At 45.1% G+C, this 18863-nt stretch overlaps 1 protein-coding gene across 9 annotated transcripts in view; it reads right to left on the reverse strand.

The window, feature by feature from the left end:
* The window catches only part of CRACR2B (calcium release activated channel regulator 2B), a 44214-nt gene that overhangs the window by 21459 nt on the left and 3892 nt on the right, over positions 1–18863 (reverse strand). For 3 of the 9 annotated variants that reach the window (XM_039381181.1, XM_039381179.1, XM_039381180.1), the window contains 3 exons: positions 4466–4721; positions 2887–2998; positions 91–262 (listed from right to left, as the gene is read on the reverse strand). In XM_039381181.1, the coding sequence (XP_039237115.1) occupies positions 91–262; positions 2887–2998; positions 4466–4678 (497 nt within the window). In that variant the 5' untranslated portion in view covers positions 4679–4721. Of the gene's footprint in view, positions 1–90; positions 263–2886; positions 2999–4465; positions 4722–5776; positions 5799–15496; positions 15563–15852; positions 16011–17022; positions 17227–18522; positions 18646–18863 lie in introns of those variants that run through there. The other 6 variants (XM_039381177.1, XM_039381178.1, XM_039381182.1 and 3 more) reach the window with 5 other exon arrangements.

Raw genomic sequence — 18863 nt, forward strand, 5'->3', positions numbered from 1 at the left:
CACCTCTTTGGTCTGTTCTGGTACTTTGAAGTTTTGGTACTGCAAGATCAAAACAGGGCAACAGTAATGCCACGCGACTCCCCTACTTACTCTTCAAACAACTGGGCTGCTCCAAGCTGCTCCATCATGGAACAGAATCGTTTCTCTTCATCGTCCTCTGCTGGGTCCAAGTCATCTGACCAGCCTGACTCAAAGGTCTCCTCGTGCCTGGAGTGATCCATTCTCCCAGCCCCTTGACACAATTCAATCCCTATTAACTTCCCTGGTGGAAGGAGAAGGAGAGAAGGAGAATGAAAAAAGTCAAACTGGGTGTCATTTAATAAGCCGCTACTTACATGGCAGCCTGACAGAGCTCCAGGAGCAGCTGCCCACACTCTGCTGGGGCAGAATACAGCTCCTGGTCAGTAAAGAGCCTCCGTTCTGACGTCCTCAGTGATGTCAGCGTCCAGTCTGCAATGCTGGGACTGAAGCTGGCTCCCAGCCCAACAACAGGCTGTCAGGGCTCTGCTCACATCTGTGCGAAGATGATCTATCACCCGCGGCCTTGGATTCTCAGCACGGAAAGCACGCGGCACGAGGTCACTTCACTCCCACGGAGCAGCGCTGTGAGTTCCAGTTGCCAATGATCCCACGTGTTCCCTCTGGACTGCACACCCGGCCCTGAGTAGTACCATGCCTCAGTTCCTCAGCTTAAAAATGAGGAGGAGCTCATTATCCCTCCCTTCTCATGTGCTACATCTATTCTGATTCAAGTGCTACAGGACAAGGAGAGCCTCTTGCTAGGATTGTGTAGACTGTCTGAACAGAATGAACTTATCCCTCTGAGCACCTCCTCCTGCCCCATCCCACGTATGGAGGGCTTCCAGCTCTCTGGATTCTGTTTCATGCTGTGACACTAATGCCACGAGAATCTCATGCTATGCAAGGCATGTGACAAACACTGGTGCTGGGAACAACTTCTTCTCAAGAAACAAATCAAGCAGTCCTATCCAAAACAGAGGCCCCCATCCTGTATACAGAGGTCATATCTCCATCAGCAGTTACTCTTCCTTTCCAAAATATATCTGCTTGGCTCAAAAGGCAGAAGTGACATCCCAACTACAAGACCAGGAGTCAAGGATGTTCAGAGCACAGATGAGAACACGAAGCTGCTCTAAGGGGAAAAATATCCATCAGTATTGTACCTCAAGGGACTTAACTCTACCACTTCTTAGCTCCATGCATCCAGAATCGAGTTGCTTCTCTCACACTCTTAAAATGTGATGTAAAAAAACTTGCAGTGTGGAGATACAGGCCCTACTCAGTTTAAAGCCTGATGCTGAGACAGTTAATTAAGCAGAAGGGGTTAGATTAGGCACTTTTGATGACTGCTTTAAAGACAGAGTCATTATGTCATTATCTTTCTTTTACAGATGGGAAAATTGAGGTAGAGAATGATCTGAAGATTGTTTTGTCATCCTAGAAGGAGCAAGGAGCCCTCTCAAGAAGCAGACTTGATTGCAGCTTGAACAGCTTTCTTTGATTCCCCTCTGTACACTCCATAAGGAATACAGCAATATGCCAGGCCAAACTCTTGATTTAGGGGCGAAGTCTGAAAAGGATTTCAATTATTCCAGACACAAAAAATGATTGTAAAGAAAAGAAATGCAGAAATTAAGTGTTTTGCCTAGACTGGAGTAATTGCCATGGAGTCAGGCTGCCAACACAGGGTGGTACCTTACACAAAGGGAAAACTTGCCTACCTCTACTAGCAATGGCACTGAGGCAGGTGCCCTCATGATGCCAATCTGTGGCCGTGGCTGGAACAAATGCCTCAAACAACAAGACTTGGGAATAACCAAGTCATAACACAGAGGGTACTGTGGATGCCAAGGTGCCCAAATGTTGCCTGTTCACCTTCTACATAGTGCTATACAAGAAAGCCCACAGTCTTGTGATTACACTTTTTTTGTGATTACAAACAAGATTACTCTTGTTTCTAGCAAAGGCAGCAGAAACAGCCGAGAGGGGCACAGGCAGAAACAGGTACAGTCAGCAGCCACTCAGTGGTTTAAAACAGTCCTGGAACAGACTGTCCCAAGATACAGCTTTCTGGGTTTATTCAGAGGAGATATTTGCAACTTCTCCATTCACAGTGGCTGTTTCTGACCATTCAAATTCAAGCATCAAAAGCCCTCCCTCCCAAGTTGTGAGAAAGCCAGGAGCAGCCACAATCTGAGCAATCAGGACAGCAAAATCACTTCCGAAACCCTAGACCATCTGTGTTCACTTGCTTTGACCTGGTACACTTAGCACCTTACATGTCCAAGGAAGGTGGTAACAGGTACAGATTTTCTGAGGGCTTAAAACCAGCTAAGGCAAATAAGCACCTGTGCTGCTGGGTGAGGACTCTGGTATAGGAGCAGCATTCTCCTAGTGTTTGGAAAAGACAAAAGTAAGGAAAATATAAAAGCTCATTTGGCAGTGTTCTAGCCTACTAACAGGACTCCTACTGATGCTCTTGAACAGCACTGCTACCAGCTGGAGACAGTTGCCAAGGGGCATATTTCTGTTCCTTTATTCAATGAGGGTCCTTATCCAGATGAATAACTGTGGATCAGATAGCCAGATACAGGCTGGAATATGTACCATCTCCAGCAGGTGTTCAGAAGCTGGCTCTACCAGGTAGGCAGGTAATAGTTGTGGAAGAAGGCAACACAAAGCCTCGGGAAGGGGGATAGCTGTATAGCACACCCACCTTCTCCAGTGATACTCACCCGAGCATGGGGCATTGTTCTGCATAGCTGGTGCAGCTTCAGCAGAACCACCGCACTTTCTTTCTTACCAACATAAAACATCATGTCACAGGTGGGCTTTTGCCTTCCTCTGCCTCTGTGCAGTCCTTACCTAGTCCCATGCTGAACTCCACAGGTGTCAGGTATCCCTTATTGTTCTGTTCCAAGCTGTCAAAAACAGTCTCCAGCTGCTGAAGGGTTAGGGGCAGTTCACTCTGGAGCCGCTGCAAAGACATAAGAATGAACAGACTGTGGGCATGACTCAAGTCTTCCCTGTGACTGTCCCTGCCATCCTCAGCTTTGGCTCACAGCAATATGCCCTTTCAGCACTGCATCTTGTCCAGGATGTGATAGTCTGCCAGTACAGCTGAGTGATGACACAAACACCTGTCTGGAGCCATTGATATGGCGACACTTTCCACCGCTGGATGATTCAACCAGAACCGCAGAGAGGGAATTTCAGGTTATTTTGTTTGGAGTGAGCTCAGCCCTCCTCCTCCCCCACTTTAGAACCACTGCCTCTAGTTTGCTGTCTGCCTCCCTACACCCCTGCCCAGAGGTGGCTGCCCCCAGGGCACTGCCAGCCTCCCACAACCACTGCTGCTCCCAAGAGAGCTCTCTGTGGGCACATCAGGTACCAGCTCCATCCCATTGGCCAGAGAGAGAGGTCAGACTGGTGGGTATCTGGATTCAGTTCCCAGGTCTTGCAGGAAATCTTGCAGATCATAAATTAAATGTTCAGTCCATAACAGCAAGTTAGTTTTCTTCTGTCATATTGTGTCTGCTGGGGCTGTAGTATGACTCCCACAACATGGGCAAGGAGCAGAGTAATTTCCCTTCATAATACATGTGCACCTACTGTGGAGGAAGGGGACCCAAAGAAACTTCCAAATAACAGAGAGGTGTAGGCTAAAACCTCATAACTGTCTGTTAAATGTGCAGCTTTAGATAAAAGCTTAATAAAAATGTATTAATATAACTACAAAAAAGTAAGCTTCACACAACCCCAAACAAAGTGAGTCAATATTTCAAGCAGCATGAACCTGTCAGTGTTAATTACAGATGTAAGGAGAGATGGGACAAGAGAAAGACAATCCACATGTAACCTTCCTTATAAACCTTTAAAAAAACCCTCACTAAGAACTACAGAGATTGTGTTAACAAATACTGCTTTTAACAAAAAGGAGCAAAACACATTCTAGAGCAAAATTATAGTTCAGGCCTAAAGTGAGTTTTTGAGATGAGGCTTTAGCCATGACTGAGACAAAAAAGTTATACAACTTTTTTTGTTAATAGGTTGGTGCATTGTTCATTGTGTGTACTTTTGGGGGGTTGTTGTTTGGGTTTTTTTTAATTAAACCAAGATTCTTTTCCCCCATATTTTCCATCCACTGCATGCTTGTTATTTGTAAGAACTGTCACAATTTTTTTTATTTTATGCATTCCTTAAAAATTTGGAATTGCAGTCCAACTTGTCTCAGGAAGTCCCTCGAGGTGCAAGGCCCTCTTGGGATTTTTGGTTCCTAGCAGCTGGCTGTGGCACAGTTTGGCTCCCGGATATCTGAATGAGACAGAGTCTACGGGCACACCCACACTCACCAAAAGTAAAGACATGGCACATTCTCCCCACTTCTGCCACCCATGACTTTACAGATCCTCCCAGAACAGGGGAAGGATTTTTTTTCTCTCACCTGCATGTCCACCTTAGTGATAAAACCCTTCTCATCCTTGTCACACAGCTGGAAGAGCTCCCTTGCCTTCTCAAGCATCTCCACCTCCACATCTTGCAGTCTACTTGTTTGGCTGGAAGGAGAAACACAAGAAGCCACCTGATCCTCCTCATCCCCTTCCTCTTCTCCTTCCCAGCGGACATATCCCAAGAGCACTCCCCTCTGGTTCTCCATCTTCTCAAAGTCTTTTCCCTCAGGGCATGGGCAAACAGAAGAGCTGTGGGACAGGAAACAGAGAAAACCCTGTCAAACATGACCCTCCAATTCCAACCCACACATGATCTAGTTACATCCTTTGTTAGTTGAAAGAGCAATATTGAGCATCCATATCTGGATTAGATAACCTTTAGAAGACCCTTCCAACCCAAAACATTCCATGCTCATATGAACTGAGCGGAGGGGGCGAAAGGGGGTTTGTGTCAGAGATACACACCACACGTAGGTACACACTGTACACAACATGGGTGTAACTAAGCCTTCCACACGCAGTAACCCTCCACTTGGGATGGGCTCCAAACCCTGCACTGAGCAGGGATACTCTTTTGCTATCTCTCCTCCTCTGGGTCAGACCTTCAGGGCAGTGTGAGCTCTTTGCTGGTGAAAGCCAGCTGCCAAAGGAAGGTTTCAGCAGAGAGGAAAGACTGGGAAGGTAAATCTGTGTAGGAACACAGTGATAGTCCCACATCAGCTGAGACAGGAGGCTCAAACGCTGCAAGCTGCTTTTGTCTGGTCTTAGTTCCTTTGCTAACAACATGTACTTTTGCTCCTTTTGTTACTTTTCTGCACCACCTTTGAAGACCAAACCTGCACATCAAAACTGCAAGAACCCAGAGCACGATAAGAGCAGACAGGAAGGAGTAAGATCTGTGCAAGTTACAGAGGAAAGAGAAGAAGGAATGTTTCTCCCAGCCCTCTCCTCTTTCTGGCCTTCCACCGCTGACATCTTCTTGTTAACGCTTTCCAAATAATAACTCCAACTTTTTTTATGCTATTACAGCACAAAGAAAGGTCAGACAATTCCTACACTGGGAACTCCTGACCCATTGCCTTCAAGCCTCTGTTTTGGGAGCTCATAAGCTGCCAAACAGAATTTTAATCTGAAATGTTCACCTTTATAGGAAGGAAACCACACAACTATAGAGACATTTCAGAGGCCAAAGAAAATAATTCCCATTAGTTACAAGTACCCAAAGCAAAAAGGGGAGGAATGAGAGCACCTATTTAAGCACAGCACTGTGATTGTAAAGATTTATACAATGCATCCCAACCCACCTTCCAGCTTACTGATGCCACGTTAACACCCTCCAGACAGCTTTTCTTCAGCAACACCACCACATTTTTAAAGCCTTTTTGCATGAATTGCTCTAGATTTCTCCTTCTGCAGATCTGTATTCTGCATTGCAGGGCTGAAGTGAGCTGTGCAAACAGGCTGAGAGCAGATTTAAACAGTGCTGGACAAAGAGGGCTTGCGGGTTGGCTTCGTTGTTTTTTTTTTTTTTTTTTTTTTTAATCTCGAAGAAATTAAAAGCCACATACAGATGCCATGATAACAAACAAATTCTGTTTGCACTTCTGGTACAATGGGAGGATAAAGAGCACGATGGCCAGGAAGAATGTCACATGGGAGAACGATATGAAGCTGACACAAAAGGAGAAGGCAATTATGTACCACGCTATTTGACTCTGTTTATTACTGCTGGTTCGTGAGCCAGCGGGTGGTTCTGCTTCAAAGAACAAGCAGAACGCTTCGCTCCCCCTTTCACATCAGTGTTTTTCCAGGACACCTCTGTTTAGTGTCACTTGAGAAGATATTTATGAAACTCTGCAGAAGACTACCTATAAATGGGTACTATTGTATGTTTCTAATCAAGTAGACGTTCCTGGCAAGCAATGGACACAGAGCTGGACTCACCCTTTGGGGAATACAGCAGAAGGAGGGAAGAAAGCAGGAGGAAAAGTAAGGAGGCAGATGGTGTCTTTCTCTCTTGCTCTTTTTCAAACCAACCCTCATACCAGGCATTTTTTGTGTTATGGAGCCAAAATAGCAAAATCTAGAGATTAAAGTTTGATTCTATCTATTAGCTGGACAGTTAGCTTGCTTCTGATGGCAAGTCTGTATGTGTAAGTAGTAAAGAGGTCAGGAAGAACACCAGCTTACTTTTCACATTCAAGTGAAAGATGCAAAGCTGGCTTTGAAAGAAAAAAGGGGGGAAAAAAAGACCCAAGTATCTTATGCTGCCTAGATTTTACAGGTGATTATGGTGAGGAATAACAGCCACATTGAGGAACGATAATTAATGGCTGCTACGGGCCACCTTCCTGAAGTTTATTGCCAGACCCATTCCTTTTGCAAAGATACAGCCTCAGCACAAGCAGCACCCTGTACCAGACAGGGAGCACAGGCGGCAGCAGAGGAGGAAAGAAAAAGGGAGTTCAAAGCAAGAGCCACGGCAGGATTGCCGAAAACAGGCAGAATAAGAAAAGGCACGAGTAAAAAAAATATGTTTTCTGAAATATCCCTCTAGCTGCCTAAGAGACAGAGGCCCCCAGAAGTCAAGATGACCTTACTTTCCTATTATCAGCTTCATCATTTCTATTTCAAAAGCCAGAACAGCCCACGCAGTTGATGTCTCCCCAGCTTTGCTACAGCAAACAAAAGGTGGTACAAGGAGGATGTTCTGTTCTCTCTCCAAGACATTTTTTTGAAGCTGAAATCCAACCCATTACATCTCTACCTCTAGCATTTCCTCACTTTATCAAAAGCCCAGCTGTACTGTAGCTCCCAAACATTGGCTGAGCTAAAAGCCCCTTAATTAGAAGAGCTGGGAGCCTGACATGGACAAAAGTCTGAAAGGACTTTACTCATGTAAAAGACCAAGCCCATTAATTCGTTGTTCAGAGCAGACAGTCTCTTATCCAAGCTGTTTCAAGTGGCTTCAAGCCAGATGTGGCTTTTTCAATTGTGAGACAGCACTTGTAGAGGAACAAAGCAACGACTAAGAGAGAGCCCCAGTAAGCAAAATACATCGCAACTCTGATGGACTTCTTTCCCAGAAGCCTGTGACTGAGAAGCTCTTCCTCTCTATCCCTGTTTGTAAGGCACTGCATGATGTAAGTGCAGATGAGGCACAAAGCAGATCTCAGTCTAATAAGTGCTGTCATACCTTCTCCAGTTACGATCATCACTGCAAAGTACTGTGGAAGCAGCTTCATCAGCAAGATGCAGAGCATCACTGAAAGACCTCTTTGAAAGAGGCTGAGGTCAGTAGAGTGCCAAAACTGTGGACTGGTATCCAAAAGTGAGGCAAGCAGAGCTGGCTTGGGTGCAGAAGGATCAGCTTGGGAAGAGCCACACTTGCCTGACACAAGTGGTGAAGGCAGAGAAGACAGGTACAGGCAGATAATGCTTTTGGTCAGGCAAACCTGCCAGGCTCTGCCAGCAAGATGACGTCAAACCACCTCCAGTGACAAAGCCAGAGGTTGTAACACAAGTTTCCTGACAGAATTAATTTTCCCAGGTCCCTTCTGGCGGGAAAATGCAGTTATATTGAGTCGCCACCAGCTAAGAATTAATTTCCACACCTAGTCTGGAGTCAGGACAACCTCTGCATCTTGGGCTGTTGATTTCCATCACAAAATGTCCACGGTGGGTCATGGCAGAGTTTGTCTAGCCCCGCATCTTGCCCTCGACAGTGGCCATGAATGACTGGTGAGGGAAGAATAACAGCAGGGCAAGCAAAGAGAAGACTTTCCTGAAGACATCTGTCAGCTACTAGCCACTGTCAGCCTGGGGCAATTCCCGAGCTACCTTGTTCCTTCCTTATCTTCCAAGACACTTGCCCAGCCTCCCTTTGAAACTGTATCGAAACATTCACTGTTCACAGGAACATGCTGATAGAAATGCTGTGCCTGCTACAGACAGCGGGTGCTGACAAAGCTTATGGGACTATTAGAGTTTTCTGGGTACATGGTTTGACCAGCACCAACTCCACAAGATGGAGTCCCAGTGTCAGCTCAAACAAGACTCCTCTGCCACCTTCACATCTGGGAACTGTGTTAGAGACCAAAAAGTCCTCTCCCAGGGCCTGGAAGATGGAAGCCCCAGGGACACTGGGGGCACCAATGGGCTCCAATCACCCTGGTCAGCCCCAGTGTGTAATGTTCTTCTGCAGCCCCATCTTCTCCCACCCCACAGGTTTGGCTGCTTGTGCTCAAGGTCAGCTCTGATATTGCACAATCCAGATTTGGGCAGTGCCCAACACCTGAACAACCTGATACACAGCTTGAGAGAAAGCCAGGCTTCAGGTCCCATGGATTACACTGGGTGTCTCCCACCATGGTGTGTGCCGGGGCTCAGCAAGCAAAAATTCACCTGCTCCTGCAACACAACTTTCCCACGGCCTAGAAAGCAAACATTGGTCCTCTCAGACACAGCACAGAACGGGAAATGGACTGCCATAAAGACAGCTAACACCAGATTTTCTATTTCTGCACTGAAGTAACCCAGAGCAATCTTACATGAATATTCTTAACCACCTGAGGCATAAACAGAGGTTTGTCCTGTGCAAAACTGTTGCAGAAAGTCAACTGAATCCCAGAGGCTTGGCATTCTTTGGGGAAATCACGAGACCTGAATTTTAATCCTGACTCAGCTGGCCATATGGTCCAGGGTAAGTCATGTCACCTGCCTATGTCTATAGACTGTTAGCCCCTCCAATTTGGTTCCTGATGCTTGTGGCAGCTGGTACTTTATTTTAAGACTCAGTTCCTGGAGACTGATAATTACATGTGAAACTCAAGCACCAAAATAGTTTCAAAGACTCGAAACTGAAGAATGAAAAATCTGAACACAGAAACTGCAAATTTCAGCAAACAGAAGAACAGACCCAAGGTACTTTTCCTGGAAAGGGGAAATACTTATTTGAAGGCAGCACTACAGGGTCACAGTTTCCAATTTATTGTCTCGGAAAGCTTCTCGTTGTAGCCACAAGTAGTTTTAAACAGGTAAAGGAAAGTCATGGCTAAAATACTATTGACAGCCAAGCCCTTATCTATGTGACCGTGACCACCATGAGCACATGACAACTTTGGGGGAGGTTTTTTTTTCCACAGCCCAATGACAAGGAGAAAAGGAAAGTGGGGAGCACAGCCAAATTTTCTACAGCTGGTCCTTAGATGACCCTATTCACCACAGGGTATTGTACATGCGCTGAATTCCTAGCAGTCCTCCCCAGTGCAAGACAATGAATCAACAGTTAATAAGGAGGAAAAACCTAAGCATAACTGGCTTAAGTGGCTTACCCAGGATTACAGAACAAGTCCAGTGTTTGGGCCCTGGAGAACTATAAGGGAAAGCAGGTTTTTGCTTTCCTGTACCACTGAATTTTTGGTGACACAGTTGTAGAGGGGAATATTAAATAATAATCGTTACAGGTGTCCAAGGTGTCCCACAAACAAAAGTGCTCAGATACTTGCTGGGAAGTTTCCCAAAAGACATCCTCCTGTATCTCCGCCTAAGACAATATTATTAGAAACAACAAAACCACCCCCATACTAAAGCTAAATATTTAAGACGTTTATTTAAACAAATCAGGGGAACACACACCCTTTCCTTTCAGCTCCTGATGCAGAAAAATAGTCTTACAGCTTCGAAGGAAGGAATCCACCAAGTGTTTAAGTACACATTGATCACACTCCTGGCACATACACTGGATGAGACAGGTTTGATCCCTTATATGAGAAGATATTACACAAAGAAGAGAAGGGTTTGGTAACAGATCCCTGCAGCATGAGCCTGTTGCTTCAGCAAATTACAAATGCACAGCAAACACATGCCAATATGCAGTAGTACAAAGCACTTGTTACTTTTTCGTGGAATTGGAGCATCACTCAAGAGCAGATGAGTAACAGGTAAGTTTTAAAAGAAAAGGGCAATAAAAATTTCACAGGTTCTTATACCATTTGATATCAAACACATGCCACTTGTTCTGTTTGTTCTACCTTCTTTTTGGTCCCAATGTTTTGAAAGCTAATAATTACTATAAAAACTGCATGCTGTAGGTCACAGTCACATCTACACATCCTGTATTTTATAGTACTGTGAAATTCAGGGATCAAATATACATATTTACAATTATTATCCTAGCTGCATGCAAAAAGCACATATTCTAAATGCATTGACAAAATCACAGGTGTGCAAAACTGAAAAGATGAAGGCATAGCAGAGCTCTTGCCAGGGAAAGACACTGACCTGTGTGTCAAACTGACTGCCACACAGGCTTAATTTCCAAAAGATGCTTAAAGGAATTGGGTACCCACTTGGTGGAAATTTTTTTAAAAGGCTCTGCCATGGTGCCTGAAAAGGCTGGGAGGAGAGCAAAAAGAAAATAGTTATGTCTCTAGTGCACTTTGTTCAAAATTAATTTTCCTCTTTCCTTTCTCTAGGAAATTTGTTTCCATTGTTTGGAATGTGTTTGGGTGGTTGTTGGGTTCTCCCTTCCCAAAGGGAAAGGCAGGAAAAGAAATACACTAAAAAATGAGAAAAACATCAATTGTTTTGTGAGGGTTTTTTCTTTAGAAAAACCTAAGAAACCCATACACGCCCTGGGCAGAGAGCCTGAAATCAGGTGTTCATATCTAGAGCTACACTTTACTCTCTGTTTTAATTGCCTGCACTTGACTGTATCTCTTTAAGAAAACAGGAACAAATCCAGGAACCTTTGTGTTGTTTATTCAGCAGGGGATTAGCCCAGCTTGATAGCCCTGAGCTAACCCCTGCTGCAGGATGGATGGATGACTTCATCATTCGATATGCCAGTAGGATACAGAGGTATATCCCAGAAACAGGGACAGCTGCAAGGGGCTTCATCTTTCTGAAGAGCAACTTAAAGAGGAGCTCTGCTGAGATTAACCATTTCCCTCACCAAAGCTCCTCAAAGGGGAATTTACCATATCAACTTCTTGATCTAAAAAAATTTCCATGGGGAAACTGTTTGATGCAGACTCTCTGCTCCTATCTCCCAGCAACTTGAGAGTGGTAACACCTCTCTTTTTCCATTTTGAGAGGTGAACAAATAAACTTCTTAAAACTGCACTCAGTTATGCTTCCTGATTCAACGGCACAACAGAAAAGTACCAATGTGTACTACCAGTATGAGAAGTCTGCAACACAGATAGGTAATTACAACATACCAAAACAATACTCTTCACCCAGAAATTGCCACAATTCCTCCATCACAGCCTCATGCCGCTCCCCAGCTATGCCCATCTCTGTGGCACTTTGCAGCTCTCTCACACTGGCACAGAATGGGCACTGCAAACACTGAGGGCACTGGAACCTCTCCTACTAATTGGAGTTTTGGCTTTGCTGGGCTGTTTTTCTTGGGGAATGTAGAGAGAAAGCATCAGTTTTTCCTCTAATAATATTTGGGCCAAGAGTTCGTTCTCAGCAATTAAAAACAAAACCCAAACCACATTTTTTCCATAAACAGCTAATGGTCTTGGATCTGTCAATATAACTAGCACAGAGCTGATTTTTCAGAAAATAAAAAGCATGCCTGCAATAAGACATGACAAATAGTAACAGCTAGTTTAGAAACAACTTATTTTCACAAATTCCTTCACTTTATAAAGGCTTACAGGTTTCTTGAAACTTTTTTTTAAAGAGACAGAACATTACATAATGTACAGTGCAACATAAGGATTCGTCTTCTATACCGCAGCAGCAGAGTAATGGAAAGAACAGCAAGATTGGACCCTTTGGGTTCAAGAAGAAGAATTAATTGTATTTTATAGGCTAGAGATCACGCTGCACATCACAGAGGACATGCTTAGCCAGCAGGAAGCGAACATCTTTCACTTAGTGAAGGAGAAAGGGCTCTGACCAGTATCATTTCCCACTGATGCCACCACTGTTCATGTTCTACCACAAATGTGCAGTTGTTAGAGGACAGGAACAACCAGCTCAAGAACATAATTGAGAAAGACAGGATACTTTAGCTTAGATTGTGAAGAGATAATACAGCTTTTAGTAGCTAAACACCACTAACAGTGTAGTGAAGTTGTAGATAGATGCTGCTCTGAGTTCAGCAATCAGAAGGTAGATTATGCCTGTGTAACACCAAGTATGTTGACCACAGAATATGTGCTCTGCTCTGCTGGTGATACCTACCGGCCAGGCAGATAGGCAGGACGCAAAGAAACTTTCTTTTCCAGCCCAGATCTGGGAAAAGGAGAATAAAAGACTCAGGATTGGGTGCTTGACATCAAACATGCTGGATCATTTTTAATTGAAAGCAAAAGCTGAGAACTCCCAGGCAAAGGAGATCCCTGCTGTCTTCTACTCCTCTTTTCCAAGAGCTGGTGAGGCAGTCAGGAACGCCCCAGAAGGAAGGCAACTCCAAACCTAAGCTGGCATTTAAAGCTCTTCAGGAAATTACATAAGTCCAGGGCAGCTCCTCAGCTTGTTTAATTGACCATCACTGGTAATTCCCTCCTGCCTTACCTGCCTCTTTAGAGAAGGGAGCACTTGCATGCAGAGCAGGTTGTACTAGAGGCAACAACCAGAAGTCAGCACACTTCTGCTGCTCATGCCACTAGTTACTGAGCAGCTAAGATGTCATCAAGGAAAACAGGGCCTCAGCTTCTGCAGCTCAGCAAGGACACATCAGGAGAAATGCTGCTGGGGAGACTCCTTTCACACCCTGCAAGCAGCAAAGGCACCAGGTACACGAGGCTCTTCCCCAGCCCTCAGGAATGCAACCACACTTGGCATCCTACAGACAATTAAGTGTGGGACTTGCTGACAGAGGATGCTGAGGATGTCACAGGTTGCAAAGTGGCTGTTTTATTCTGCCCTGAGTTTGTCCATGAAGGACAATTACATAAAGTATCAATTTTGGTGAAAATTTTCTGATTCACAAACAGCCAAAAGAGTGTACTAGAAAAGTATCGTTACACATCTATGCTGGGAAGATGAGGGATCTGCCATTAGCTGCTGTAGGAGATGCAGAGCTGGTTCAGCCTGGCTGCTTCTCAGCATGAATAGAGGCTGCTTTGTCATCTGCAAAAACCACCTTCAAAGTACACAGAGTCTTTGACCAAAAGGACCACAGCATTTGCTGTGTTTTCACCACCGACAGTCCTATGAACTGGACTTGGTACTCCAACAGCTTACTGAATACATGCGACAGACAATGATTTCTTTTCCAGCTGAGCCAGTAAGTTCTCTGCAGTACCTGAAACCTCCTTATCCAGAGGGCTACAACTGCAGGGGGCATGCACGAAGTTCAAGCACTTTTTCCTCATCCCAGGAAATTCACCTCCAATATCTTAAAAACCACACATGGCTACCTCACCCCCACAATATCTTCCAGGCTACATGTTAGCAATGGGACCTGTGGGAAAAGCTTTTCCTCACTATTCTGAATTTGCGAGATGCACTTAAAGGGCAAAAACGGTCTGCAAATATTAACAAGTAGGAATGAGTATGGGGAGGATTTCTAGGCACTACAACTCACTGTAGAAGCCTCTCCATGGCTGGTGCTGTATTGGTTTTGCCCAGGAGGGATGTATGAGACCCATGGACAGTTTGACCTTTCTGCAAATGTTGTTAAAACAACAAACAGAGCCGAGGCAGATGGTGAAGCCAATTTCCAAGAAGACATTTAACCCATTCTCTGCCTCACAGAGATGAAACTTGCCATGTGCACAGGTGTGTGACACTTGGTTACCTCTCAGCTCATAATCTACCCTGCTAACAACAGGTATAAAAGTAAAAATTCACTCCTTCCTGTGAGCTAAGGAGGTGTTGGTTGTGCTATGCAAAACACTTTTCCTGAAATGCCAGTGTAACCTAAGGATGAAATCTGTGCTCTTAGTAGAGAAACCTCTTGGCTGTCAGACCACTGAGGGGGACACAGGTAAAATCTTGAATCCAGGTCCTCCCCCTCCCAAAAGAAGAAAGGATCAGTCTGAATGTACAAGATATCAGAAATACCCTCTTCCTTTCTCATTCGGGGGGACAATCACCACAAAATATTAAAAGCTTCAGATTTCTACAAGACAGAAAACTAGAGAAAGTTTTGAGCAGCCACAAGCCTTGAACTGCTCCTCCACAAAGTGGGATAAGTGTGCAACTGAAGGGCACCTGTTCCCTGCCTCCCAGGCACAGTTTAGTGCAAGAGGTAAACTTGGAAGCAGATGCTGTTTGAAAGGTGCTTTTGTTCAACACGTACAGTTGTTCTGAGAAAGGTAAAATTACTGTAGGGGGGTTGTGCGGTGGGATATTCCACTCTTTGACAAAAGCTGTCACTGAGTCAGAAGCCCACAACAGGAACAATGATATAGGATTACAGAAAGGGGCAAAGGGGGATAGGGATGTTTATGAGAGACAGAGGAAAATTTCCTGCCAAATGTTTTTACGAAAAATTCCTAGTGGTCTTCAAAACCATGCAGCAGGAAATCCTCAGTTTTTAATCTGACCAGCTCAAGGCATCAACTTCATAAGAAAACATCACAATCTCAAATATTCCAGTATTCAGCTATTACTCTAAATCAGCAGTTTCCAAAATCAATGAGTCACTGGAATTAGTTAAGCATCTTGCAGAACCACATCAGAACTGAGAGCAAGTTTCTTAAGTTCAACATTTCCAAAGACCTCAAGTGATCCAAACTGATGCATTAACTGTCGTTAATTAAGTATTCCCAGCTCTTGAAAAACCAATCAATAAATTTTCCTCCCTCTGTCACAGGAATAACAACTGGTTTTTGCAGTGGTATACAATGCCACTGCACTCAGTGAGCTCTACTCTGCTGCTTTAAAGCAACAGCAGGAAGTCAGAACAGAAAATTCCTAAGAAGAAACTCTGCTGAGACACAGCAACTCTCAAACTCCTTCAGACTTTCTTCTCCAATAACTCCTTGCCCAAACGAGAGAGACTTTCTTCCCTCCTCTCCACCCCATTTTCTCTCTCTGCAGATGTCCCCAAATACCTTGAGTGGCAGGACAGTATTGCTCCCCTTCCCTGGAACCAGCAGTGTATTCCACAGCAAAAAGCTAGTGGAGAACAAACTCTGCCACTGTAAATAGAGGATCAGAGCCGGTCCAAGCTGGGAGGTGTGGTTTGCAACGCTCCCTACGCATCTCATCCCCTTTCCAACACAAGCTGGTAGCCATCAGTTCAGAAAGCAGCACAGGAAAACCTGCCCTTAAGCTTCCAAGGTAAATTCGTTGTAATCCTGCCTTGCACACAGCTGTGAAAGAGAAGGGCTTGTTTCTGATCTGCCTTAGGTGAGACGGGAAGAAGTGATAAGAAAGCAGATTAGCCCTGGTCTCATGCTGAACTTACCTTCCCTGAGAAACTCTAGCTGTGCTTGTAGGTAGCTCTCTGCGTACCTCCAATCCAATTTCAACAAGGGAAGAGCTGGAAACTACCCCTGTGAATCCTGCCTCAAGTTTAATTCCACTTTTACAAGGCTGGAAACCTCTTTCACAAAGAGAAGGACAGAGAGTGTAAGAAAAAAGAAAAGCAAAGCATAAGATGACAGGGCAAGGAGCATGTTTCCAAAGCACTGTAAAACACACCCCAGGGGTGGAGTACACATCCCAAGACTATCTCACTAAAGCAGCCAGAGATGCCACCCTCTATCCTGCCACTGACCAAAGTGTCACTCTATCCCACAGCAACCCAGAAAGGAAGAAGAGCCACCCCTGCCTGCTGACAGCTGGAGATGCTGATGGGGATTTGTCACTCAGCAGCAGCTCCAGAGCCCCCTGGCAGCATGAAGATGTCCTCAGCTGTGTCAGCTCCTACTAGTTAAGCCTGACGTCTTCTCAGGAAAGGTGACAAAGAAAAGGGAAAAAAGAGCATGTTGAGCCCCTGGCCAGGCTGGCTCTTCATCACCTGGTATGATTTTGTCCTCTTTTTTCACCCTTACCCCAAATGTCTCTTTTGTCAGCCCTCAAGGATAATATTTGCTCAGAAAACAAGCTTTGCCATAGTCATGAGTGAGCAACCCTAGCCTCTACAGAGAGTAAAAAAACCCTCTTCCACCAATTTCCACTGAGAAGACTCCAGCTGATAGCTGAACAGCAGAGACCTCATCAGCCTGCAAAGACAGGAGCTCCAAATAGCCCCATCCTACCTGCAACAAGCAGTAGCAGGACCTGCAGAAAGCAAAGGTAAAGACTGGTCCTTCCCTATTAGTTTAAGATGGATATTTCAAAACCCAGATTAAAAAATGGGCATGAAGACAACTACAAGCCATCACAGTTGTCTTTAATACAGGTTTAACAGGGCCAGAGAGTTCCCCTGAGCCATCTGGGAGGGCTCTGTGATGCCAGAGGGCAGCTCTGCTCTACTCTGACCTCCTCAGAGGCTCGGCTTTGCCTAAGCCCCAGGACCCCACATGCTTTGGGGAAGGCTCTAGCCTTAGCAGTGTAGCTGTGGCAAAAATTCCAAACCAAACAAACCCATACCAAGTGAAGTATCTGCCTCTGAGCAGGAGAGTTTACTCACCATTTTGTTCACAGTGGCTGCAGAAGTCATGCTTAACACTGACCCATGGGCTTGGCTGGGATTCTGCTAGAACAGTACAAAAAAGCAAGCAAACTGCTTTCCTGCACCTTGCAGCCTGTCCTGTCTCTAATCTCCTCTTCGGGTTCTTTATAAAGGTTCTCTTAGTACTGACTAGAACAAAAAAGCTTATAAGACACAAAAAAATAAATATACACATTGGAGCCACATTAAAGAATCTTTAGCGTCTCATGGATAAAGGTCAGGAAACACAAAAAGTTATGGTTCCCATAGTAATGCTAATCCAACCATACTGCACATCATTGTGTATTTAGTGGTACACACTGAAAAGAAAACCCCTTCATCTACCAATGCTTAAAAGGTTTCTGATTCAGTAAAGGCACTTGAACACCACCCCCCACACGCAACATTTATTGTTCTGAGCAGTGGATTTTCAGATCGAATTGGATTAAGCCAATCTAAGCGTCACCGTAGCTCCCCATATCTAGGGCAATAGCAAGACCTCTCAAGCATGATTACAGATTGAACATTATTTGTCCAACCTGAATAGAGGAAAGGGATCCAGGCATCAGAATGGGTTGAGTCACCAAATCGCAGTCGGCGCAGATTCTGCACTTGGATGCAGCAGGGAGGTGGTAAGGAGAGAGGGGAGAGAATGACCGACCAAGCCCCAGACACCCATAACCAGTAAATGTTAATCCATTTCTGTAAACACTCATTTACTTGATACTGACAGCCTGAAATATCCTCCTGCCTAGTATCCCACCTCAAAAGTCTGAAAACAGACTGTGAGTGAACTACAGCCATGCTGACCTTCCTCTGGCACAAATCTGTGTATTCTCTGTCTCCAGGCTATTGAAGTCTTACCTTCATGCTTTACATAAAGCCTGCACCACTCTTCCAAGAGGGAACAGCTACAAGTGGTCCATTTGCATTGAGCAGCTCTGACTGAGCAACCAGATTTGCATTGGAAGCGAAGGACTCTTTGTGCCATAGCAAACACATTAAATCAAAAGGGTTTGAGCACCTGTACTGGAGCAGAGGATTACTTCTCTGGTTACATGTTTGGGAGAAAGGAAGGCAGAGCAAACATCCTGTACTCCTTTAAGAGGCAAAGAGGGTGAGGAAGAAGAAAGGGAGCTCTCAAGCACAGGAGCAAAGCATGCAATGGAAGAAATGTCTATTTGTAGGGGCATCCACATGTGTCCTTTTCCACCTCTAATAAATCTGAATTATCTTCCTAGTTCCCATGATCTCAGACAGAAGGGCACAGTTCAGGACAACAGGCATCTCTGAACTTCAAAAACCAGAGAGGTGAAGAGGTTCTCAGCCCTGCTCATGGAGCAAGGTCAACACCAGAGTCCACAGCAGGGCACAGGAACACACAGCAGAACTCCTTCTGCCCACAGGGTTACTGGATGTCGGTTCCTTTATTCACACCCATCAGCCCCTTGCTCTCACTATCCCTTGGGGTGCACTCACCTTCCTTTTTGTGCTCCAGCATCAAGTCTCCATGTTTTAAGGAGGCTTTGCAACCCTCCCCACAGTTGCAAAGCCTGGCTACTCCTTTGAGCCGCACAAATTCCAGTTGGCATCTAGCCACACCTGCCAAGGGTAACAAGGATTTGGTCATGCTTTATCTTATCTAAGCAATGATGACGCTTTTCTTGCCTCTTGGGCAAAGCTCAGTAGCTCTGCACCTGCCAAAGAGGGGAGCTGGGCAGAGCCCAGGAGCTTCAGCCTGCAGCAGTGCACCCCAGAGCAGGATGGCTCTGCTGGCCTGCCTGTCCCACCCACAAAAAACAGGCACTTAGTCCACAAAC

Source organism: Pipra filicauda, unplaced genomic scaffold, assembly GCF_003945595.2.
Source record: "Pipra filicauda isolate LSUMZ 115617 unplaced genomic scaffold, ASM394559v2 scaffold217_size2002032_pilon, whole genome shotgun sequence".
NCBI classification, from domain to species: domain Eukaryota; kingdom Metazoa; phylum Chordata; class Aves; order Passeriformes; family Pipridae; genus Pipra; species Pipra filicauda.